The sequence below is a fragment of the Quercus suber genome, unplaced genomic scaffold, assembly GCF_002906115.3.
Source record: "Quercus suber isolate HL8 unplaced genomic scaffold, Cork oak 2.0 scaffold_9, whole genome shotgun sequence".
Lineage (NCBI taxonomy): Eukaryota > Viridiplantae > Streptophyta > Magnoliopsida > Fagales > Fagaceae > Quercus > Quercus suber.
In genome coordinates this window covers 517,428-543,742 of record NW_027069475.1, presented here as the reverse complement: position 1 = coordinate 543,742, position 26,315 = coordinate 517,428, and the positions used below count along the sequence as shown (strand labels likewise).

General features: G+C 33.4%; 2 protein-coding genes across 2 annotated transcripts; both read right to left on the bottom strand.

Annotated features, from left to right (window-relative positions):
* Positions 1-3,977: 3,977 nt before the first annotated feature.
* Positions 3,978-16,646, bottom strand: LOC112013111 (2-oxoglutarate-dependent dioxygenase AOP3-like). The gene is made up of 3 exons (XM_065777150.1): positions 16,251-16,646; positions 15,653-15,974; positions 3,978-4,214 (listed from the first exon to the last, which is right to left on the bottom strand). The coding sequence occupies exons 1-3, from the start codon at positions 16,616-16,618 to the stop codon at positions 3,978-3,980; spliced, it is 927 nt and encodes a 308-aa protein (XP_065633222.1). The 5' UTR covers positions 16,619-16,646.
* Positions 16,647-22,469: 5,823 nt separating this feature from the next.
* LOC112040807 (2-oxoglutarate-dependent dioxygenase AOP3) lies at positions 22,470-23,860 on the bottom strand. Its single transcript, XM_024073730.2, has 2 exons — positions 23,384-23,860; positions 22,470-23,107 (listed from the first exon to the last, which is right to left on the bottom strand). Exons 1-2 carry the CDS (start codon positions 23,749-23,751, stop codon positions 22,729-22,731), a joined length of 747 nt encoding a protein of 248 aa, XP_023929498.2. The 5' UTR covers positions 23,752-23,860; the 3' UTR covers positions 22,470-22,728.
* Between the last annotated feature and the right edge of the window lie 2,455 nt (positions 23,861-26,315).

Here is a 26,315-nt window from a genome sequence, read left to right as displayed (position 1 = left end):
CAACCTTGACATTTAATTCACTATTAAAATTTAAAACTTATCGTTTACTCATTGCCCTAACCAATAGCATCACAATCCACCTATTCTCTTCTCCGTACCAAACCTACAACCTCTTATTGGCCCAAAATTGCCAATTTGATGTAAGCCTAGCAAATTAAAATTCAGAAATCCAGCTGCACATTTATGTAAACATTAATTCTTTAACAATACCAAACTCCAAATTAACTCTTTCAATACTCTAAATCATAAGTTAATCAGCCACCAGAAACTATAAAGGTAGTCTAAAAATTAAAAAAACCATCAAATTTCAATGCAGATTCAGTTTATTATTTAGAACCCTTAACAAATCCGTAATAGTTTGGACAGATTGGGGTTGATATAGGCCTATTGTCTAGCTTAGACAGGTGCAACAACCAAAAGACATAGAATATCGACTAGCTATTATTTGCTATATGATAAAGATATAGGTACCCAACTACATGTATGATATACGAAATGCACAATATTTATTTTTTTTCCATATAACCATATATAATTTGAAATACTATAATTTAAAATCTTATATATATATATATATATACACGTTTGCATGTCACACACTCCTATATATTTTATTCTAACTTAAAATAATGGGTCAATTTGGTTTACGTTTGTGGTACTTTTCAACCCAACTTGAATTCCTCAAATTGAGAATTTCTCAAACCAACATTAGGTTAGGCCATTTTTAGGCATAATAAAAATTGGACTTTAATTCAACTACTTAATTTCAGTATTCAATAAATTGTTTCAGTTTACATAATTTGGCCTCATGTTCTAACTCTACAAAAACCAAGTCATAAAATACAAAAATATATTGTCAATGNTTTATTCTCATTACATCATATTATCAATGGTTGTCCAACAACGCAGTTTGATTTACCTGCAAATAACAAATGATTATTAAATTCAGACAACACCTTTAACTTCTATATCATATTCTTCTCAAAAAGAAAATCTATATCATATTCTTCACCTTCAAACCTTTAGCTTCAAATAACACCCAGCAAATAGCACGTTGAACTTAGATTCAAATTTAATGGAATCTTTATTCTCACTACATTATCTATACTACTATTTAAGGGACTTCCTCCTCATTTTGTTTAGTTCAAAAATGCCCCTACACTTCTATATTTAAGTAAAGACAAAACTAAAGAATAATTCGATAAAAATGCAACTCTAATTCTCCCTAAAACATTGCTTAAAAAATAAGGTCACTCTTCTATTGATTTTCAAATTACTTTATCTACTTATCAATTAAATTTGCAAAATAAAAAGTATATATGAAAAATAATGACATAGGTTTCTTTTCAAAATAAAATTAAAAAAAAAAAAAAAAAAAAAAAGATTACCACTAAGCCCAACATTTTTTTTTTTCTTCTCATGTTTTTCCCCTTTATCAAGACTTAAACGTTTCTCTCCTTTTTTTTTTTTTTTTTTTGGTTTCCTTTCTTCTAAATTCTAATCTCAAAAAAAAAAAATTTCAAATCTCTTCTTCTTTATTTTTGAATTATTAAAAAAAATGTGATTTTTAATGTAATCCTTTTTTTTTCTTTTTAATGAATTATTTATTTATTTATTTATGTTGGTGTTTGAATTGTTTTCTCTTCACATTTATTTGTACAGCCTTTTTTTTTCATTTTAATGAACGTATTTTCTATGTCCAAAATAAAAATTACTATGCGTATAATTTAATTGAATAAAATAGAAATATGTCTCAAATTAAAATAAATGAAAAATTATGACAATAAACCCAAAAAGAAAATTCAAAATAAGACCTTCAACTTCTATATCATATTCTTCAATTTTATATATTATAACACCTTCAACATTATATTCAAATTTTTAATGAATCCTTATGTACCGATTACAATTAAACTTTTCCTCAAAGGAAAAAAAAAAAAAAAAAAAAAAAAGATTACAATTAAACCTTCAACTTCTGTACGGTGCAGAACATAATTTTTTAAGTTCACTAATTTCATGTTCTTCATGGTTATCCAAATTGAGCAGATTGACCTACAAATAACACTCATGTAAAAATAAAAAATAAAAAATAAAAAAACTTTCGACTTGACTGGGTTTTTTTTTAGTTTTTGATGTTGGTAGTCTGTTCCCCTGTTTTGGCTATGGTTGAACAGGTTATACTTGTAAATTGTTTGGTTATTTTCAATAAAGTTCTATCTCTTATCTCCAAAAAAAAAAAAAAACTCATGTATTAATACAAATCAGTTGTATTTGCAGCAACCTTGACATTTAATTCACTATTAAAATTTAAAACTTATCGTTTACTCATTGCCCTAACCAATAGCATCACAATCCACCTATTCTCTTCTCCGTACCAAACCTACAACCTCTTATTGGCCCAAAATTGCCAATTTGATGTAAGCCTAGCAAATTAAAATTCAGAAATCCAGCTGCACATTTATGTAAACATTAATTCTTTAACAATACCAAACTCCAAATTAACTCTTTCAATACTCTAAATCATAAGTTAATCAGCCACCAGAAACTATAAAGGTAGTCTAAAAATTAAAAAAACCATCAAATTTCAATGCAGATTCAGTTTATTATTTAGAACCCTTAACAAATCCGTAATAGTTTGGACAGATTGGGGTTGATATAGGCCTATTGTCTAGCTTAGACAGGTGCAACAACCAAAAGACATAGAATATCGACTAGCTATTATTTGCTATATGATAAAGATATAGGTACCCAACTACATGTATGATATACGAAATGCACAATATTTATTTTTTTTCCATATAACCATATATAATTTGAAATACTATAATTTAAAATCTTATATATATATATATATATACACGTTTGCATGTCACACACTCCTATATATTTTATTCTAACTTAAAATAATGGGTCAATTTGGTTTACGTTTGTGGTACTTTTCAACCCAACTTGAATTCCTCAAATTGAGAATTTCTCAAACCAACATTAGGTTAGGCCATTTTTAGGCATAATAAAAATTGGACTTTAATTCAACTACTTAATTTCAGTATTCAATAAATTGTTTCAGTTTACATAATTTGGCCTCATGTTCTAACTCTACAAAAACCAAGTCCTAAAATACAAAAATATATTGTCAATGGTCTTATACTTCAACCGGCACATTTTGATTTTTCCAATGGAGATATTCATGGCTCAAATTCGGATACTCGTTGTAACCATTTGAAATAAGTTTCAATATCAAACCTGAATCAACCCAACTTAACTTGATGCCTTGAGAATATTTGTACTCTTCTTTTTTTCTTTTTCTTTTTTTAATCATAAGATGTCTATTAGTCCTTGATAATGACATGATGGGAATCACCAAATGTTTTTAGCTAAACACATCTTGTAAAGACAAATTAACAAATGAAAATCCTAATCCAACAGATGTCCGCTCTAGTTATTGCTTTTTTTTCTGTTACTTCGAAAGTAGCTGCTTCAGCTTCAGCCACTCGAATTTTTTATATTTCTTATTATTTATCATCAAACAAATAGACTTGGGATCATCATGAGAGCAAATGTTTTGTAAGAGAGAGAGATGAATAGCTTCCAACACTGGAGGTCAGTGGATTAGGACAAGAGAGTTTTTTTTACAAATTATCGTGAGACATGACTTTTATTTGTGAAGTAGCTAGCTTTCAAATAAATGACCATGGTCTAGCACACCAACAATCAGAGGGTTACTTAAACTTAAAGTAAATGGCCCAAGAGCTTGAAAATAAAATACATGTAACCATCAAGTTCCCGTATAACATATTTCATGGCATGGTTTATTCCAGGTAAATAAAGGACTTCTATAACTTGGAAGAAAGCCAACCCATGAAATGAACATAATTTGTTATTCATTGTAGAATAGATTAGGAATATCCATTTGACAATTGTTTCAAACTGTGCATATCAGACATGGAAAACAATAAAATTCTTTGGGGCAAAAGATGTCAGTTAACACCACAATAAACTTTGATAGGATTCTCAGCTCCCTGACCTTCTTCTGATCTAACATAATCAATGTGATCAAATGGTTCATACTGTAAAGGGTGTTCATCATCAACCAGCTCTTCCGGTACATGTATTGTCCCTTCGTTGAATGTAAAGAGCCCAAGCAAATGTATTGTCTTGTTTCCATTCATCATGACTCTATGCTTGCAAGGCCGTAACCTGTCATTGCTCCATGCCTACACCATGCAAATTATACAGCCCTTAAAATGTTAATGATAACCACCGCGCGAATATAAGTAATTGTGGAATGTGAAGGGTAAGGGCTGGATTTCAAGTATCTAGAACGGAATTTCATACACATATACACTTATATTAAGCTAAAGTAAAATTTCTATCCTATATTAAAAAAAAATGTTAATAATGATTATATATAGTAGTTGAAATTAAATTAGTTGCAGACTCACTCGATATGTGAGAATATATTTTAATTTGTAATAGGATATAATATATAATTTTTTTCGGACACAGCTTGTGTCCAGTATCTAATCCCACTGGACACATTAGGATATGAACACGTATCCAATAAAACTGGACACTAAACACAAGCTCTTCATTTATTTTTATTTTTTCTGAGTAATAATTTTAGAGAAATGACATGTCCACAATATTTTTACAACATTTTTATAACAAATCTTAAATGGCAAGTTGTATAAAAATCTTAAATGGCAAGTTGTTACTGGTTGTTATTGTTTGAGCAAAAAAGTAATCTTGATGTTAGGTTCAAATTTGAACCAATAACAACTAACCACCTATGATTTGTTATGAAAATGTTGTAAAAATATTGTGGACGTAACATCTCTCGTAATTTTATTTAATGTAGTATATAAATGTTATTGTTTTGTATTAGGCAATCAGTCAAAGAGTTGGTTCGCACATTGAAATATATATGTGTGTGTGTGTGTGCGCGCGCGTGCGTGTGTATGTACGTATGTATGTATCCAAATATTGTTTGAAACTCAAATACCTACTTTCAAAAACAACTAAATATTACTAAACAAAAGCTGTGGGTACCTAGGATGTACAGATCTTCGGGCCAAGGGCTTTTTGCCTTGTAGCCTTTTATACCGCATTCTCGGCATGTCCTTCAACGTCCTAGGACGTCCTCGAACGGCTTCGCAACGTCCTAGGCATGCTTGGCAATGTCCTCGGACGGTGTCCTAGGAGTCCCACATCGAAGGAAAACCCCCCCACTTGCTGCCTTATAAGCTGTGAAGCGAACGGAGTAGTGTACCATCGGTTTAGTTATTTGAATAACTATAAACCGATGGTACACTACTCCCTTCGCTTCACAGCTTATAAGGCAGCAAGTGGATAACTATAAACCGATGGTACACTACTCCCTTCGCTTCACAGCTTATAAGGCAGCAAGTGAGGGGGGGGGGGTTTCCTTCGATGTGGGACTCCTAGGACACCGTCCGAGGACGTTGCCAAGCATGTCTAGGACGTTGCCATGCATGCCTAGGACGTTGCGAAGTCGTCCGAGGACGTCCTAGGACGTTGAAGGACATGCCGAGGATGCGGTGTAAAAGGCTACAAGGCAAAAAGCCCTTGGCCCGAAGATCCGTACATCCTAGGTACCCACAATAAAAAGGCCCTTTTATTGTGGGTACCTAGGATGTACGGATCTTCGGGCCAAGGGACCCGAAGATCCGTACATCCTAGGTACCCACAATAAAAAGGCCCTTTTATTGTGGGTACCTAGGATGTACGGATCTTCGGGCCAAGGGCTTTTTGCCTTGTAGCCTTTTACACTGTGTAGTAGTGGTACACTAGTGCAAGCTCCAGAAGCATATAAAGCGCTAGTGGGAGGGTTTTCCTTCGATGTGGGACTCCTAGGACACCGTCCGAGGACGTTGCCAAGCATGCCTAGGACGTTGCCATGCATGCCTAGGACGTTGTGAAGCCGTTCGAGGACGTCCTAGGACGTTGAAAGACATGCCGAGGATGCGGTGTAAAAGGCTACAAGGCAAAAAGCCCTTGGCCCGAAGATCCGTACATCCTAGGTACCCACAATTATTATCTTCTTTCAAATCCAAGCACAAGCCACAATAATTTCAGTTTGTTTTTACACCTATTTGGCTCCTAACTTTACAAATCTGCATAAGGCACAATTATGCTAGTTGATGTTACAACTATCCGGTTACTGACTTTACAAATCCAAGCACAAACCACAGCAGCCAATTGCTATACAAATCCAAGCATCAGCCACAATTGACAAAACCACCATAATTTAATTTAAACTCTCTTTTTGTATAAAAGCATTAACAAAACCACTTCTACGATATTAAAGACCTGCTGACTATGTATTTCAATTTGCTGACAACACTCTCTCTATTTCTTATATTTGTTCTCTTTGGTGCATTTTTTATTATTTCTACTTTTTTTTTCCTCTACTAATGATTCTTTTTGTTAATATTTATTTAATAGTCTCTGCAAATTTGCTATGTTGACAATATAGTATTACAAAAGTACTATCAATTTTAGTATGGTAGCCCTATATCATTAACATAGCAAATTATACAGCAACTCATTAACAAAAGAACCATTAGCGAAGAAAAAAAAAGGTAGAATTAATAATCTTAAAAATGCACCAGAGGAGAAACAAAATAAAAGAAATAGAGAGAGACTATTGTAAGCAAATTGAAATACATAGCTAAGTATTGTGTCAAGCTCAAACATAATAGAGAACTTTTACAAGGTTAGTTTGTTAGATAACAATTCTAGAATAATTGTTCATTGCATATTGAAATACAATGATGTTTATTTATCACATGAAACAAACAAACAAAAAAAACAAAACAAAACAAAACCAAAAAAAAACAACAACAACAACAACTTAAATATTGTAGTATTAAACATACCAAGTATATAACGACAATTTCCTATAATAAAAATAATAAAAAACGACAATTTCTTTTCAATCTTTTATCATGGGAAGCATGTCTCTATCTTACCAAAGGAAAGCTCCATTTTCTTCTAAAAAAAAGAAAAAAAAAAGAAAAAGAAAGGAAAGCCGCAATTTTGCAATGGTAAGTCTTTTCTATTTTTGTCAATAAGAATTATATTTCTCTGTCTCTCAAAGAAAGCTCTCTTTAGCTCTCTTTTAGACAGTAGAACAGGGGGTCACTTCCTTCACGGAGGTGTTTGAGTCTTCCTTTGAATTAACAACATTAGTTCAAAGCTTGTGAGGTTCCTCTTTTCGTGGGATTTGTGGGAACAGTTTCTGTGTTTTGAGCCAACTTTTATCTATTTTTTTCTTCTTTCTCCCCCAGTAACCATGGATGAGTTAACGTCCAATTGGAATCGCCTCACCCTGTCCGATAGGGAGGGACCGGGTTGCTGCCTTAATGATGAATTGGGTTCCCAAGAGTTCTTCTTGGCTACCAAGTTTTTAACTAAGAGGGCAGTCAATGTGGATGCCATAGCAAAAACTTTTACAACACTTTGGCGCTCAAGGAATGGTTTTCAAGTTCGTAATTTGGGTAACCAAATGGTACTATTTGTGCTCGATAACAAAGAAGAGGTTGATAAAGTGATTCAGAGCAAGTCGTGGAGTTTTGATAAACACTTAATGGTTTTGGAGAGGTATAGCAAGAATAATCTAGTAGAAAAGCTTCAGTTTAACAAGGCTACTTTTTGGGTGCAGGTTCATGGCCTACCAATAAAGTTTATGAATGCTAGGGCTGCAGAAAAAATTTGTGACGTCTTAGGGACGGTTCTGCCTTCTACAAACCCGTAGGAAACTGAGGGGGGTAGCTTTGTTAGCATTAAAGTGTCCTTGGATATCACTATTCCTCTGTGTAGAGGGCGTTTGGTTTCAATAGGAGGTGATAAGGAAGTTTGGGTCAGCTTCAAATACGAACGATTGCCAAACATTTGTTATTGGTACGGTTGTTTCGATCATGATGACAAGGATTGCGAGGTGTGGCTAAACAGTGAAGGCACACTCACATCAGAGCAAAGGCAGTTCGGTCCAAGCCTTAAAGCAGCACCTTTCTTCCCCTCAAGGAAGCAGGTTGTCTCAATCCCAAGATATTACAAAGCTAGGCAATCCTCAATTCGGAAATCAGTAGTGCCATCCATGGTTGAGCCAGAGAAGCAGAAAAAGGATGGTTCAACTACTCCGGAGCACATGAGTAATGGCACGGTCGAAGAAGGAGGGAAGGAGTCAATGCCAATGGAGGAAGTAATTATGAGCATTCAAAGCAAAAATAAGAAGATTCTAACGGATCATAGCCTAACCCCAGCCAGTTATACCTCTCCTCAAATCACACGTAGCTTTGAAAGGAAAGTAATTGAACCAGACAAGGCTTTAAATGATAATAATCCTCAGCATTTTCCCATCCTAGCAGGTAACGTCCCACAACCCTTATACACAACTTCCTCACCTTCTTCAAACACACTTTTAAACCCAACCATTAACATCAATCCAACTCACCCAACCCAAAAAGGAAACTCTTTACCACCTCAAACCTCGGTTTCAAAATCATTACTCACTCCCATAATTGACAATCAACCAACACGTACCTCTCACTCAAAAAACCTCAACCAAAATGGAAACAGCTCACTACCTTTGAATCCGGACCCGTCCCCAAAATTAACCCCACCATATGACTCTCTCACACCACGTGCCACATCTGAAAATCCTAGGGCTTCACCACAGCAAACTAAACTGAAGTGGACAAGAATTGAGAGCCCAAACCACATAACCCTTGTCACCTCTGACCATACGTACCTGCCCTTAGGGAAAAGAACACCCATGCAAGCTGAATGCTATCCTGAGTTACCAAGCAAACGTCAACAGGTTTCAAAGGGAGTAGTAGAACAAAAAGAGATAGTGGTGGAGGCTGACTTTCAACCCCACCAGTCACAATGAATTGCCTAGTTTGGAACTATCGCGGGCTTGGGAACCTACATACAGGGAAGGAGCTTGGAGATATGATCCAAGCAAAAGATCCATCTGTCATGTTTTTAGTCAAGACACTAGCAGATGAAGCAAGGCTAGATACAATACAACGAAGTATTGACTATGAACACAAATGGATAGTACCTAAGGAAGGTCGTGGAGGTGGTCTTGTTCTTTTTTGGAAATCAACAGTGAAATCGGAGGTGATCGATTCATCCCAATACTACATTGACACTTGGATTGATAGGGGTTCGGAACACGAGTGGAGGTTCACTGGTTTTTATGGGGAACCAGATACATCAAGGAGAATTGAAGCATGGGATAGTTTGAGAGCTTTAAACCACCATCCACAAACCCCATGGCTATGTGCAGGTGACTTCAATGAACTCACTAGGCAGGAGGAGAAATTAGGTGGGGCAATTAGACAACACAGACATATGCAACTCTTTAAAGACGTCATTAATGAGTATGGGTTCTTCGACCTTGGCTATGTGGGTAACCGTTTCACATGGAGCAAACATTTTGAGGATGGACATTCAATTTGGGAATGACTTGACCAAGGTTTGGCTAATGACTCTTGGTTTCTAAAATTCTCGGGTTCGATTGTTCAACACCTACAAGGTGTTTCCTTTGATCATTGCCCGCTTTTGATCAACCTCTTGGGTCTGGACCCTCCCCCCAAAAAAAGAATTTTCAGATTTGAGGAGATATGGTTATCAAATGAATGTTATGCAGAATTGGTGGAAGCATCTTGGTATTCCTATTTCATGGGGCATCGTGACCATGATATTCTTAAAAGGGTGGAGATTTGTGGTAAGGACCTAGCATGGTGGAACCATAACATTTTCGACAATGTGAGGAAGCAGTTAAGAACCAAAAAAGCTCTCTTAGTAGAGGCCGAATCTGCTGCCATAGTAAGTGGGCAGAATGATCGAGTTAAAGAATTGAAGGAAGAGATAAATATTTTGCTAGATAGAGAAGCAAGAATGTGGAGCCAAAGATCACATACTCTTTGGTTAAAAAATGGTGATAACAACACTAAATTTTTCCATTGTCAGGCTACAAAGAGACATAGGAAAAATAAAATCCAAGGACTCATGGATGAGAACAATACATGGAGAGTAGACTCAGAAGAGATTGCTTTGGTTCTGGTAAACTATTATAGGGAGCTTTTCTCTACCTCAAGGCTGAACCCCCAATGGCCTCAATTGGAGCACATTCCTTTGTTGATTACCGAGGAAATGAATTTAGCTTTAACTGCCACCTTTACAGCCCTCAAAGTAAAAGAAGCTTTGAAACAGATGGCTCCTCTCAAAGCTCCAGGTCCTGATGGCATGCCGCCTTCGCTCTTTCAGCATTTTTGGGGAGTGGTAGATGCTAATGTCACAAATTCAATTTTATCTTGGCTCAATTCAGGTACCATCCCACATCCGTTAAACCACACTTTTATCACCATTATCCCAAAAACTAAAAATCCTGAAAGTGTTAATGACTACTGCCCCATAAGTTTATGTAATGTCTTGTATAAAATTTTCTCTAAAGTGTTAGCCAATAGATTAAAGAAAATTTTACCAAGTATTTTATCTGAACACCAATCAGCCTTTACAAAAAAATAGGTTGATAACGGATAATATCCTTGTTGCTTATGAGTCTCTCCACTATATGAATAATATGAGAATAGGGAAAACAGGCTACATGGCAGTAAAGCTCGATATGAGCAAAGCCTGTGATCAGGTGGAGTGGGTGTATTTGGAGAATGTTATGAGAAAGATGGGTTTCAATGAGAAGTGGATTGGCTTAATTATAGTGTGCATAAAAACGATGACATATTCTATCCTGGTCAACAGTGAACCCCAAGGTCTCATCCAACCTATTAGAGGGATTAGAGAAGGAGATCCCCTCTCTCCTTTTTTTTTTTTTTTTTTTTGCTGTGTACGGAAGGTTTACACGGACTCATACAACAATCTGCGAGTATGGGGGAGTTAAAAGGGCTATTCATTAGCCGAAACGGCCCTAAACTAACACACTTATTATTTGCAGACGATAGTCTTCTTTTTTGCAAGGCAACCATTGAGGAGTGCAGAAAAATTATGGAGATTTTGGAGATTTACGAGGAGGGTTCGGGCCAAAAGGTGAACAAAAATAAAATAGCCATTTTCTTTAGTAGATCCACTTCAGAAGATACTAAGAATGAGATCAAGGAGGCTTTGGGCTTGTAAGAGATTGTACATTATGATAAGTACCTTGGGTTGCCATCTTTAGTGGGAAGGAAAAAAAGGGAGAGTTTCAATTTTATCAAGGAAAAAGTCTAGCAGAAATTACAAGGTTGGGAAGGAAAGCTTTTATCTCAAGCGGGACAGGAGGTCTTGATTAAGGCAGTCATTCAAGCAATTCCAACATATGCTATGGGGTGCTTCAAAATTCCGTTGCGACTTTGCCATGAGATTGAATCAATGGTCAAAAAATTTTGGTGGGGTCAAAGAGGAGATAAAAGAAAAATTCATTGGTTGAAATGGGAGGAAATGACGAAATCTAAGATGGAGGGGGGTATGGGTTTTAGGGACCTTGTGTTGGTCAATGACTCTTTGTTGGCAAAGCATGCTTGGAGACTCTTGCAAAATATGGACTCACTCTTTTACAAATTCTTTAAAGCCCGGTTCTTTCCAAATTGTTCAATAATGGAGGCAAAATACTCATCCACAGGATCCTATGCTTGGAAGAGTATTTTACATGGGCGTGAGGTGCTACTTAAAGGCTGTAGGTGGAGGGTGGGAGATGGGAGATCTGTGCAGATGTGGCAGAGTACATGGCTGCCAAGGAAACACCCAACCAAGGTGACTTCTCCTATCATTGATTCAATGGCTCATGCGATGGTTGAAATATTGATAGATGAAGCAACACATCGCTGGAATCACTCAGTCATTGATGGTATTTTTATTCCAAAGGAGGCAGAGCTGATTAAGTCTATCCCGCTGCCAAAACATGGGGTGGTGGACAAAATTTTTTGGCCCTTCACTCAAATCGGGGCATATACAAGCAAGTCGGGGTACCGATTTTTGAAGTCGACGGAAGAAACTATTGAAAATCCAGCTCGGATGATGGAAGAAAGGGAATTATGGTGAGGTATTTGGTCTTTGCAGGTACCAAACAAAATAAAAAATTTTATATGGAGGGCTTGCCGTAACTCTCTGCCCACAAAGGAAAATTTGGTGCGTCGAACCATCATTGAGAATCCACTTTGTAACCGTTGTTCTTGTGCGAATGAATCAGCCCTCCATGCATTATGGTCGTGTGCATAATTGGATGTAGTTTGGGAGGACTTGTCCTTATGGAGCTGTTGAAATACTTTCAGCTTTATCACCTTCAAAGAGTTGTTGTAATGGCTAATCAAACACCAGCACCACATGGAGCTTTTCTCGGTCACAACTTGGTTAGTCTGAACTCAACAGAACCAGGTCCAAATGAATAAACCCAGCTGCAGTCTATACCAAATCTCTTCTCTGGCGAAGGATCGGCTTCAGGAATTCCTTACACTTAATCCGCCTTGCACATCGCATCGGACTGTTCCTCGCCCGACGCAGAAGTGGAAACCACCCCAACACGGGTTGGTTAAAATAAACTGCGATGGAGCCAGGTTCTCAACGGAGAACAGAGCAGGGATTGGGGTAGTTATTCGTGATAGTGAAGGGTTTTGGGTTCATTGTCTAAACAAATATCCCATGCTTACAGCCCTCTAGAAATTGTGGCAATGGCTGTCGCAACAGCAATGCAGTTTGCGTTGGACCTAAGTTTTCAACATGCTATCCTTGAGACCGACTCACTTGTGTTGGTGAAGGCTTTGAGTGATGATACTAAGTTCTTCTCAGTCGTGGGTTTGGTGCTGGATGAAATTAGAATTATGTTTAATTTGTTTAATGGATTACACTACTCTCATGTAAAGAGAGAGGGTAATATTGTTGCTCATAAGTTAGCTCGTCATGCTATTTGTGTTTCGAATGTTGTAGTGTGAATGAAGGATGTTCCACCACTTTTGTTTCCTGTTGTTTTGGTTGACATAGCCAGTTTTACTTAATAAAATAAACTACATTCTTCCTTATATAAAAAATAAATAAATAAAAAAATAAAAAAAGAAAAGAGAGAGAGAGAGAGAGAGAGAGTTTAAGCTAAATTATGGTGGTAGCTCCAAGATTTTTATAAGGGAATTTAAAAGGCATTTCATTAAAATATCATATGAAAAATAACGGCACTATTGTTGTTTATGTGGCTCATGCTTGGATTTGTAAAGTTAGTAACCAAATTGTTGAAATATTATTGGCATTCTTGTGACTTTCTACGGCTTATGCTTGGATTTGTTGAAATATTATTGGCATTCTTGGATTTGTCAAGTTAGTAACTGAATAGCTGTGATATCAATTGGTATTATTGTGACTTATGCTAATTTGTAAAGTGTTTTTTTTAGAAGAAAAAAAATTGTAAATTGTAATGTCAATTGAAGATATTAATATTTTGGTATAGTTAATATTGCCACCAAAAAAACAAAAAGGGATTGATGATGTGGTTGATAAGGTAGCACAACAAGAGTTTTGCAAAATTAAATTCAACACTTCTACTTTTATGTTGATTATAGTTTATAGATTATAGAATATAGATAATTGAAGGTGTTAACTAGCAATAGAAGAAATGTAACAAAACTTGGGATGTTGTTGGTCTAGCTAGTAACATATACAAGAGGTAGGAACTCTTATTGATCATGATCGGGTGCATCTGTAGCTGCAAATTTGTACTTATAGTAGCAGCTGAGTATTTTTTTTGGTGTTTGCTTTAACAAATGCCTATAAATTATTAAATTTATACTTTGTTTCTGTTGAATATGATTAATTTTGTCAATTTATTTTACTATTTAACCTATTTTTACTATTATTTATGAGTCTTATTGCACTTTTTGATATTATTTATGAGTCTCATTATACTATTTCAGCTAATTTTTACTTTTATCTATAATATTTTCTGTAAAAAAAATTTCAATTGGAAGAGAAGTATTCAAGATTGATTTTTGAAATGTTTCAATTAAAGCCCAGTCCCTGGAAACACCTCTCCAGCTTGGGCCTAGGCTTCAGAGGGTTTAAGGAGACAGCTACAACCATTACGTAGCCCAACCCGTGGGCTAAAACAATTTTTTTTTTTTAATGACCTATTTCAACCAACAAAAATAATGCAATACTATGTTTATAACTTTATATATAAATCAATAGTCTTGTAACTCAATTGATACATTTTAGTATTTCCAATAAAAATATTCAGGTTTTTTTTTTTTAATATAATAAAGATATTCAAGTTCAAATCTCCCTCTCTTATTGTAAACTATCAAATTATCCAAAAAATATATATAAAACTTAAAACAAGTTCTAATCTATATATCATCATCATATTATTAAGGTTCTCAAAAAAAAATTTGATATTGTTAAGGATTCCTAAACTAATATCTTAAATCACATTTTATTTAAGAATCAAATAATCACACGGTTCTTTTCAAAAAATAAAATAAAATAATAATTACGTAGTTTCGCTGTGTATAAAAGCTCAAACTAGGCCTGGTCAATATATTGAGTTCAGGTCCAGCCCAAAATCCAACACTATCAACAAAATTGGCACAGCCCAAATATACAGGGCAAAATCTAGGTCTATGCCGTTCCTCCAAAAAAAATTTCTGGGTCTATGCCCGAAATTTATGCTTGGTTGGGCTGGACCGTTGGACCATCCAGCCCATAGACACCCCATTTGTGTTCCGTACAGTAAAATATATATCATATGCACTCATCACTTTAAAATAGAAGAAAATTTTGTAAAGGGAAATTAAGAGAGATTTTCTTGAGTTTCAATTCAGATTTGTAGTTTATTCTTTTTAGTAAAGCAAGAGTATTTTAGAATTTTTTTTTTTTTTCTATTGGGTTTTAATTGAGCCAGCTTAATGGAGAATTTTATACAAGTTTTTTTTTTTTTGCAATTAATTGTGTTTGAGAAGTTAATAAAAAAGAACATATATTGAATAAAACACAAATTTGAACCAAAAACCCTAACAGTTTAACCCTTTTTTTTGAGATAGAGTTTCAATCTATGACGTCCGTTTTGATGATAGCTCTTTATCATCAGACTAAAATACTAATCAGTTTTTAGTGTAGACGAATATTGAACCCAAAATCTCTTATTCAATTATCACTAACTTTACCAACTAATGTTTGAATATTAGATATAGTAAAATGATTTAGTGTAGCTGATGTATTACACTCTCCAATACATAAGGGTGAGTCCCTTTCTTATGCGAGATAAATTAATAAAATGGATAAAAAAAAATTTGAATAAAACACAAATTTGAATAAAAACTCTAGCACTTTGACCACAGATGTCGTTAAATGACCCGTGCACTCAAGACATTATACTTTCTTATCATATAAGGGTAAGTCTCACTCTTACGTTACATAAAGACTCAACGTGTATAATAACTTACTAATAACGATCTTTTTTCACTATGAAAACTTTTACTTCTATTTCATATTGTGCATGATAACTTAATAATGATCTTTTTTTCACTATGAAGACTTTCACTTGTATTTTTAATCTCATCACTGTCTCACATTAAATTAAATTAAATAATTAAAACAGAAAACAAAAACAAACATATATTTTTGTAAAATAGAAACAGTGACATACCTGAAATGCATCACCAACCATGTACAAAAAGGATGAAGGTGTAGGATCTAAGCCAATCCACTCACCTTCCCTGGTCTGTACCTCAAAAGCGTTAACATGGTGCTGCTGCACTATGCTGGTGAAGGACTTGTCCGTGTGTGTAGGAAAACCCTTCTTAGGATCATAATTCTGATATTCTTTGTATTTTCCAAATCGGATAACATACCCAGTTGATGCAATGTTTGAGTCATAGTATTTCTCAACACCATAGTTTTCAAACACCATTCTTGTCACCGTTCGATCAAGTTCTGCCATTATCTTTGCGTACAAATTAGCTCCTTCACTATTTAAGAGAGAACAAAAAGATGGATCAAACAAGTAGTCGCACAAATGATCATTAAAGGTCAAAATTTCAATGGAATTTTTACTTAATTCTCGTGTTAACCCAAACAAGGGGAATTAACATTGAGAATTCCTCAATTATAAATTTAAGATTCCACCTCAAAACTCTTCCTCCAAACAAAATATTGATACTATTTCCTCTCATAAAATGTAAATTTAACTGCATAAGATAATTTATATATTTATATATAATGGAAAAATTAAGATCGAGCAATACCAGAAATGATCATTCCCGTTAGGCCACATGAGATTTGTGAACTTCTGGCTTTCTTCTAGGCACGTTGCCTTATCAATACCCATGCTTTCATGGGCTGAACCAACACTGATGTAGCCACGGTAAGGCTTGTCATGTGTGTTTTGCATCTTGGTTTCTGTGGGGAGCTCAAACAACTCTCCTATTGTGCCAAAGATTTTGTTATGGAGCTCCAAAGAAATCCTGTTGCCAATTTCTGCAACGAAACAACCTTGTTCTTCTAGTGCATGGCAAACAGCTTTGCGTGTTGAGAGCCAAGAACTTGTGCCAGGCTTCAAGTCCTCACTTGAGAAATCTATGACTGAAATTTTGGACAGAGCTTGTCTACCCATGATTTTGTTTCTCCACTACTTTTTGTGAGAGAAAATAGTTCTACTCCCAAAACACCATATATTTCTTTTGATGCTCAAGCCTCTAGATGGAGATGCTAGGAAAATTTAACAATAGTGCTCTCAAAGAAAATGCATTTAATGATAAAAGATTTTCATGATTTGTTTCTCTTTTGTACCAATATCATATCCTTTTATAGGATTTCTAAATATATCATAACTATCCATGTGAAACCATTTTCATAAATGGCATGAGATCAAATTAATTGCTTTACTAGCTAATTTTCAGCTGAGTTAATCTTATGCCAATCTATTTCTAGGATTTGTTCAAATCCGAATTTTCCAATAATGTAAAAGAAATGTGACCTTTAAAGTAGCTTCTAAAACAATCGAATCCTTGCCTTAGCTTATTCTTTGAAGAGTAATGCTACAGACACAAACTATTTTACAAAAATTTTACAAACTGCTGATATGGCTCTAGTAATTTTCAAATAATTATTGGTAAATATAAATGTGATGTTAGTAGTGGACCCATATTAGAACTAATAAGAATTTGCTACATCAATAGTTTGTAAAAATGTTGTAAAATAGTTTGTGGCTATAGCATTACTCTTCTTTGAATACCTAAGAATTTTCCGAATTTTCTAACCCCTTCAACCGTGCAAACTCTTAATTTTTGGAATCTTATGATTTTATGCTAGATATTCTATAGATAAATGGAAATGAAACATAATAAATTAGTATTCATGGATGCTAATTATATAGGTCACATTTTCAGCTCCCTTATTTATAGATATGCATTTGCATCCCATCAAACTTAGGGTGTGTTTGTTTTGAGGTAAAATAGGATGGACGGAAAACTTTGGAAAGAAAATGAAAAAGAAAACTTTTTTAGAGTGTATTCAGTTTAGTAGAAAGAAAGGAAAATAAATTGTGGAGCCTAAGTATCTTCTCTTCGGGCTAACCAAAAAGTTTTCTTTCCAAAATAGAGAAAACTGAAGGTAAAAATTGGGCATTAGTTTTGGACAAAAATGTCCATGTACAATTGCACCTTCATCCGGTTGCTTTTCTTCACACATTTTTTTCATTTTTCATTTTTTCCTACGTTGCCTGCCTCTCTTTTTTCTTCTTTTTAGTTTTGATTTACTAGGCAGGCGTCGCCTCCCTCCCCACCCCCCTCCCCCCCTTTTTTTCCTTTTCTTCTGATTTACTGGGCAGCTTGTCCAGTATTCTTTTTTTTTTCTTTTTTCTTTTTTGCTTTCTTTTTGTGTTTATGCAAATCATTATTAAAAAATAAACAAACATGGTATAATTAAATATAATTCAAACTCAAATAAGTATATGTGTTTGCATGTGTTTTATGAGTGTCGCAAAAGTAGAGATAATTTACTTATAAATGAAATAGGGCATGAGAAAATAAGCAACTTGTTTCTATGGTAACTTAGAGTGATCATTTTCTAAATCATGCTTCTTACCCAATCTTCCCAACTTTAATCAATACAGCATCATAGGGACCTAGGCATACCTTGTAAGAAAAACATATAACAAAGCCTGAAACATTACAAAGTGCCATACAAATAATAGTAAAGAAGGCATACGCAGGATTGTACAAATATTTTATTTTTAAAAACTATTTTCTACTCAAAGTGGGGTTTGGATTCCGCGTTTGCGTTTCAGCAAACGCGTTTTCCTCCCCCTTTTTTTTTTTTTTTTTTTTTTTTCGCCGCATTTTTTTACTTTTGGGAGACAAAAAAAAGCTGTGCATGAACAGTGTATGCACTGTTTACACACTGTTCATGTAATAAAAAATATTAAAAATGGATCCCACGGTACTATTTACACATTTAAAAATTATTTTGCTACAGTGGTTTCAGTTTTCAGTTTTCAGTTTTCAGTTTCAGCAACAATAAGTTCAATCCAAACACACCCAAAATGTACAAATATTGAACTGAACATTGGGTAAGATAACATTCCGTTCTAATTTAAGAATTCATAACATAAACATTCAAATCAATCTTTAAGAAAATGCTACCTCGGCTTCTTATAATGGATTCTTTGATTTCTTTTAGTTGTATTGTTTTCACTAATCAGTTGCATCAAACTACATATTTTCTCCATCCATTTGAAGGTTTTGTTAATAAAAATTTATATTGACAACTTCAATCATGGAATTAAGGTCTTTCTCTCTGTAAAACTCAAGCATCTCCTCTACGTCCTTAATACTCCCCTCAAAACTCCCTATGTTTGTCTTCATCCCTCTATAAATTGAAGAAAACAAAGCAAATCACCAACAATTAGAAACTATAAAATTCAAGTTTCTATTTTGTAATTACTATAGGATAAATTCTATGACATAGAGATATCTAAAACACAAATTAAAGCAAAAAATTGAAATTTGATATAGAAAAAAGTAGCCGCTCAAATAACCCTGAAAACTTAGAAACCCGTATTAAAAATAAAAAGTTTGTGGTTGCTCATTTTGTGACGAGAGATATATAAAATGTACACTTTTTTTTTTTTTTGCTAAACCTATAAAAATGTACACTTTCATCTCTCACTTGGTAACACTATAATATAAGTGATTTGCTATAGTCAACATTAATTATTGGTACCATATAAGATCATGAACAAATTTTAGCTACAAACTTGGTTGTAGCTAATGCTACAACTCCCACTAACAAATTAACTTGGTTATATAATATGAAAATTTAAATAATGAATGGCATGTTTTTTATGTTCTTAATAACAAGTATGTCAATTTTTGTGCTAATTAGATGTTATTTACTATTCGATCTATAAACTTATTTTTTATGCATAATTGTAGACTACAAAAATTTAAATATTTAATTAATGACATAGTTATTAATCCTCTGGAAATTTTGCAAGCATAAACAATGGACCCAAAAAAAAAAAAAAAGTATTCCAATGATAGATTTGTCCTAAAATCATATGCTAACTCTCATTTTTTTTTTTTATGACACACTAATTGGTGTCAAATAGTGACTTTGACTTGTCCTGCACAAAATTTCACTTTTTGATTGCATCATTCTTCTTATATCACTTTGTTTACTTTTATTAACAAAGGTTCTCTCGTTTATTTCAAAAAACCAATGAACAATATTATACTACGAATGTATAAATGGTTTTTTTTTTTTTTTTTTTTTTTAATCTGGATAAATGGTTTAGCTATTTAACAAGTAATAGGCATTGGTTAATACTCCAAAGTTGGTTCCAAGGTTAGAAATATGGTCCAAGCCCATACCCAAGCCGGCGACTTTAGTCATACGTGCCAGTCCTTGTGTTAACTTGCACTTTTGATTTTGTCAAGTACTTTCAAATTATCAAAAAAATAATTAAAAATTAAAAAAATACGAAGAGAAAACAAAAACCATATAATACCAAGTTGTATTACTTATCCAAAAAAAGGAAAGAAAAAAAAAGTGTACTTCGGCTAAAAGGCCCATTCATGAAGGTTTTCCTTAACAAACTTATCTTTGTCTTTACACCAATTAAGTATTGATACGAGGACAAAATAGGCTTTTGCCATTTTCGGGCAAATTAAATAGCCTTATGCCCTCTTTCCCAAACTAATTAGGGAAATGCCCATTTTTGAAAACTCGACTTAGTCAAAATCGAGTTAAGCTCTATAGTGACGTTTTTAAGGACCTATAGTGACATTTTTAAGGACCTATAGTGGCGTTTTTTAATTCAACTTTCATGAAATCGAGTTAAAAAATGTCACTATAAGTCTTTAAAACGTCACTATAGGCTTCTTAAAACGCCACTATAGGGTTTCAGAATTTTTTTTTTTTCTAACTCGATTTATCATAAATCAAGTTTTAAAAGATGGACATTTCTCTAATTAATTTGAAAAATGGGATATAAAGTTATTTAATTTGCCCAAAAAGGGCAAAAGCCCATTTTGTCCATTGATATCACTCAATAGTCTCAATTTCATCACGAGGCATGCAAACTTTGACATTCATCCATCGTTAGTGTTCTTTTGCCTTTATCAATCAATTGTCTCTAGGGTCCGTTTAGATACTACTTATTGTTAAAAACTAAAAAAATTGTAGCAAAATAATTTTTAAATGTGTGAATAATGCTGTGAGACCCAATTTTTAAAAAAAAGTTGATGAATTCCGTATTTGTGGGTCACGTGAACAGTGCATGGGACCCACACAAAAAAACGCTTCTGCTAGAAAATGCGCAAAATGTGCTTCCCAAACAGAAGCTAAGNCGGCTTCTTATAATGGATTCTTTGATTTCTTTTAGTTGTATTGTTTTCACTAATCAGTTGCATCAAACTACATATTTTCTCCATCCATTTGAAGGTTTTGTTAATAAAAATTTATATTGACAACTTCAATCATGGAATTAAGGTCTTTCTCTCTGTAAAACTCAAGCATCTCCTCTACGTCCTTAATACTCCCCTCAAAACTCCCTATGTTTGTCTTCATCCCTCTATAAATTGAAGAAAACAAAGCAAATCACCAACAATTAGAAACTATAAAATTCAAGTTTCTATTTTGTAATTACTATAGGATAAATTCTATGACATAGAGATATCTAAAACACAAATTAAAGCAAAAAATTGAAATTTGATATAGAAAAAAGTAGCCGCTCAAATAACCCTGAAAACTTAGAAACCCGTATTAAAAATAAAAAGTTTGTGGTTGCTCATTTTGTGACGAGAGATATATAAAATGTACACTTTTTTTTTTTTTTGCTAAACCTATAAAAATGTACACTTTCATCTCTCACTTGGTAACACTATAATATAAGTGATTTGCTATAGTCAACATTAATTATTGGTACCATATAAGATCATGAACAAATTTTAGCTACAAACTTGGTTGTAGCTAATGCTACAACTCCCACTAACAAATTAACTTGGTTATATAATATGAAAATTTAAATAATGAATGGCATGTTTTTTATGTTCTTAATAACAAGTATGTCAATTTTTGTGCTAATTAGATGTTATTTACTATTCGATCTATAAACTTATTTTTTATGCATAATTGTAGACTACAAAAATTTAAATATTTAATTAATGACATAGTTATTAATCCTCTGGAAATTTTGCAAGCATAAACAATGGACCCAAAAAAAAAAAAAAAGTATTCCAATGATAGATTTGTCCTAAAATCATATGCTAACTCTCATTTTTTTTTTTTATGACACACTAATTGGTGTCAAATAGTGACTTTGACTTGTCCTGCACAAAATTTCACTTTTTGATTGCATCATTCTTCTTATATCACTTTGTTTACTTTTATTAACAAAGGTTCTCTCGTTTATTTCAAAAAACCAATGAACAATATTATACTACGAATGTATAAATGGTTTTTTTTTTTTTTTTTTTTTTTAATCTGGATAAATGGTTTAGCTATTTTTTTTCTATTGGGTTTTAATTGAGCCAGCTTAATGGAGAATTTTATACAAGTTTTTTTTTTTTTGCAATTAATTGTGTTTGAGAAGTTAATAAAAAAGAACATATATTGAATAAAACACAAATTTGAACCAAAAACCCTAACAGTTTAACCCTTTTTTTTGAGATAGAGTTTCAATCTATGACGTCCGTTTTGATGATAGCTCTTTATCATCAGACTAAAATACTAATCAGTTTTTAGTGTAGACGAATATTGAACCCAAAATCTCTTATTCAATTATCACTAACTTTACCAACTAATGTTTGAATATTAGATATAGTAAAATGATTTAGTGTAGCTGATGTATTACACTCTCCAATACATAAGGGTGAGTCCCTTTCTTATGCGAGATAAATTAATAAAATGGATAAAAAAAAATTTGAATAAAACACAAATTTGAATAAAAACTCTAGCACTTTGACCACAGATGTCGTTAAATGACCCGTGCACTCAAGACATTATACTTTCTTATCATATAAGGGTAAGTCTCACTCTTACGTTACATAAAGACTCAACGTGTATAATAACTTACTAATAACGATCTTTTTTCACTATGAAAACTTTTACTTCTATTTCATATTGTGCATGATAACTTAATAATGATCTTTTTTTCACTATGAAGACTTTCACTTGTATTTTTAATCTCATCACTGTCTCACATTAAATTAAATTAAATAATTAAAACAGAAAACAAAAACAAACATATATTTTTGTAAAATAGAAACAGTGACATACCTGAAATGCATCACCAACCATGTACAAAAAGGATGAAGGTGTAGGATCTAAGCCAATCCACTCACCTTCCCTGGTCTGTACCTCAAAGGCGTTAACATGGTGCTGCTGAACTATGCTGGTGAAGGACTTGTCCGTGTGTGTAGGAAAACCCTTCTTAGGATCATAATTCTGATATTCTTTGTATTTTCCAAATCGGATAACATACCCAGTTGATGCAATGTTTGAGTCATAGTATTTCTCAACACCATAGTTTTCAAACACCATTCTTGTCACCGTTCGATCAAGTTCTGCCATTATCTTTGCGTACAAATTAGCTCCTTCACTATTTAAGAGAGAACAAAAAGATGGATCAAACAAGTAGTCGCACAAATGATCATTAAAGGTCAAAATTTCAATGGAATTTTTACTTAATTCTCGTGTTAACCCAAACAAGGGGAATTAACATTGAGAATTCCTCAATTATAAATTTAAGATTCCACCTCAAAACTCTTCCTCCAAACAAAATATTGATACTATTTCCTCTCATAAAATGTAAATTTAACTGCATAAGATAATTTATATATTTATATATAATGGAAAAATTAAGATCGAGCAATACCAGAAATGATCATTCCCGTTAGGCCACATGAGATTTGTGAACTTCTGGCTTTCTTCTAGGCACGTTGCCTTATCAATACCCATGCTTTCATGGGCTGAACCAACACTGATGTAGCCACGGTAAGGCTTGTCATGTGTGTTTTGCATCTTGGTTTCTGTGGGGAGCTCAAACAACTCTCCTATTGTGCCAAAGATTTTGTTATGGAGCTCCAAAGAAATCCTGTTGCCAATTTCTGCAACGAAACAACCTTGTTCTTCTAGTGCATGGCAAACAGCTTTGCGTGTTGAGAGCCAAGAACTTGTGCCAGGCTTCAAGTCCTCACTTGAGAAATCTATGACTGGAATTTTGGACAGAGCTTGTCTACCCATGATTTTGTTTCTCCACTACTTTTTTGTGAGAGAAAATAGTTCTACTCCCAAAACACTATATATTTCTTTTGATGCTCAAGCCTCTAGATGGAGATGCTAGGAAAATTTAACAAGAGTGCTCTCAAAGAAAATGCATTTAATGATAAAAGATTTTCATGATTTGTTTCTCTTTTGTACCAATATCATATCCTTTTATAGGATTTCTAAATATATCATAACTATATATGTGAAACCATTTTCATAAATGGCATGAGATCAAATTAATTGCTTTACTAGCTAATTTTCAGCAGAGTTAATCCTATGCCAATCTATTTCTAGGATTTGTTCAAATCCGAGTTTTCCAATAATGTAAAAGAAATGTGATCTTTAAAGTAGCTTCTTAAACAATCGAATCCTTGCCTTAGATTATTCTTTGAATACCTAAGAATTTTTCGAATTTTCTGACCCCTTCAACAGTACAAACTCTTAATTTTTGGAATCTTATGATTTTAGGCTAGATTCTATAAATAAATGGAAATGAAACATAATAAATTAGTATTCATGGATGCCAATTATATAGGTCACATTTTCAGCTCCCTTATTTATAGATGTGCATATCAGCATATGCATCCTTTCAGTGACTTAGGGTGTGTTTGTTTAGAAGTAAAATAAGGTGAATGGAAAACTTGGGAGAGAAAATTGAAAGAAAAACTTTTTTAAAGTGTATTTGGTTGGGTGGAAAGAAAGGAAAATAAATTGTAGAGCTCAGGTATTTCTCTCTAGGCCTACCAAAAATTTTCTCTCCAAAATGGAGAGAAAACTAAAGAGAAAAATTGGGCATTAGTTTCTCTCCAAAGTTTCTCTCTTTTTTTTTTTCTTTTTCTTTTTACTTTTGATTTACTGGGCAGGCGTTGCCTCCCCCCGCCCCCCTTTTTTTCCTTTTCTTCTAATTTACAGGGCACTTGTCTAGTATTCTTTTTTCTTTTTTCTTTTTGGCTTTCTTTTGTGTTTTTTTTTTTTTAGATGTGATTTTTTTATGGACATGATTTTTATTTTTTAATAAATTTAGGTGATTGATTTTTTTTTTTTTTTTTGGTTGTTTATCATTTTTTTGGTTTTAATTGGACTTAATTTTTTAACAAGGATATATGCGTAAATTTATACAAACTCACTTTTTTCATCTCTCTATTTTTCCACTCCCAACCAAACAAAAATGAGGAAAATTAATATTTTTTTTATTCTCCCACTTTTCCATCTTCTCACCATTTTCTATCATCCCACCATTTTCTAGTCAATAACATGCACTTTTCTCAATAGTTAACAAAATATTTGTTTTTTTGTTCTAATATTGTAGAATCTTTTTTATAAGCCTACTATATTGTCAATAGAATATTTGTTTAATTATTTCAATATTATAAAAACTTTTTAATATCCGTTATTCATTACAACTAAAAACAAAAATAGTATAAAGATTTAATTTTTTGAATTAGAACAAAATATATATATATATATATATATATATATTGTACGGTTAGGATTTGTGGCCCAAGCCCAAAACAATGAATTTGTAGAGTATGGGTGAAAGAGCTAGGTTGATTATGGAATCGACAACAACTAATCACAACCCTCAAGCACAAACCAACATGAATTTACACGTAAAGAATGGGTGTCCGAAGAGCTATATTATTGATTATATGGTGAATACAGATCTTAAGGTTACAATAAAACTCTTATTCTTTCCTTCTCTCTTCTTTCTTCCTCTCCTTTTCCTCAAGAGCTTCTTTCCTTTATATAACCTCCCTTCTCCTCATCTCCATCGTCCACTTGTACCTCATCCGTAAGTCCACTTGAATATATGTCATGTCAAGTATCTCCTTTAGCTCTGTGTGAGTGGTGGTAGGTGAGGATACACTGTTCAGGGGTCTTCTCCATATAAATGCGGCCAGAAAAGTTACTGCAGAGCATTAAATACGGTGGTAGCAGCTTTCCTTTTAGATATTTCTTCATCCTTATCGTCTCCAAGTATACTCAGAGCTTATCTTGATCAAGAGGAGTCCTCGGAAGATCGTCTTGACCTTTTATACGTTCAATTGATCCATACTATTCGCATTAGAGGAGTATAACCTCTTCGGACAGAAGGCAACCTCTTTGGATTGTAATCACTTTTCTTTCTAGGGGTCCCTCTTCCAGATGGGCCTTGCCCTTACCTCTCATTCTCTTCGGACGCACAGTAATCCTTACATAGGGCCCTAGGCCCCCTATGTTAGATTGGGCCTTTTTCCCCCATATATATAATTGCAAGAAACACCACTCATAAAGGATCGGATTTTTTTTTTCTTTTTATAATTTATAAAGGGATATCAATATAATTACAAACATAAACATTATATATATTAGAATATAACTATATCGCCTCCAATACTTCAAAGTCAAATTATCAAAAAATATTTTTTAGAATAATCATTTCATCATTTTCTTTTCAATATTCAACAATATTGATATAAAAAATACAAAATTAATAATTTTCTAAAACATATATAGTTTATAACAACAACAAGAACAATAAGAATAATAATAATAAACTA

Coding starts and splice junctions, on each gene's coding strand:
- LOC112013111 (XM_065777150.1), bottom strand. CDS start 16,618: ATGGGTAGACAAGCTCTGTCCAAAATTTCAGTCATAGATTTCTCAAGT. Junction 15,975..16,250: donor AACGGGAATGATCATTTCTG/GTATTGCTCGAT, acceptor TCTCTTAAATAG/TGAAGGAGCTAATTTGTACG. Junction 4,215..15,652: donor TGGTTGGTGATGCATTTCAG/GTATGTCACTGT, acceptor TGCATGGTGTAG/GCATGGAGCAATGACAGGTT.
- LOC112040807 (XM_024073730.2), bottom strand. CDS start 23,751: ATGGGTAGACAAGCTCTGTCCAAAATTCCAGTCATAGATTTCTCAAGT. Junction 23,108..23,383: donor AACGGGAATGATCATTTCTG/GTATTGCTCGAT, acceptor TCTCTTAAATAG/TGAAGGAGCTAATTTGTACG.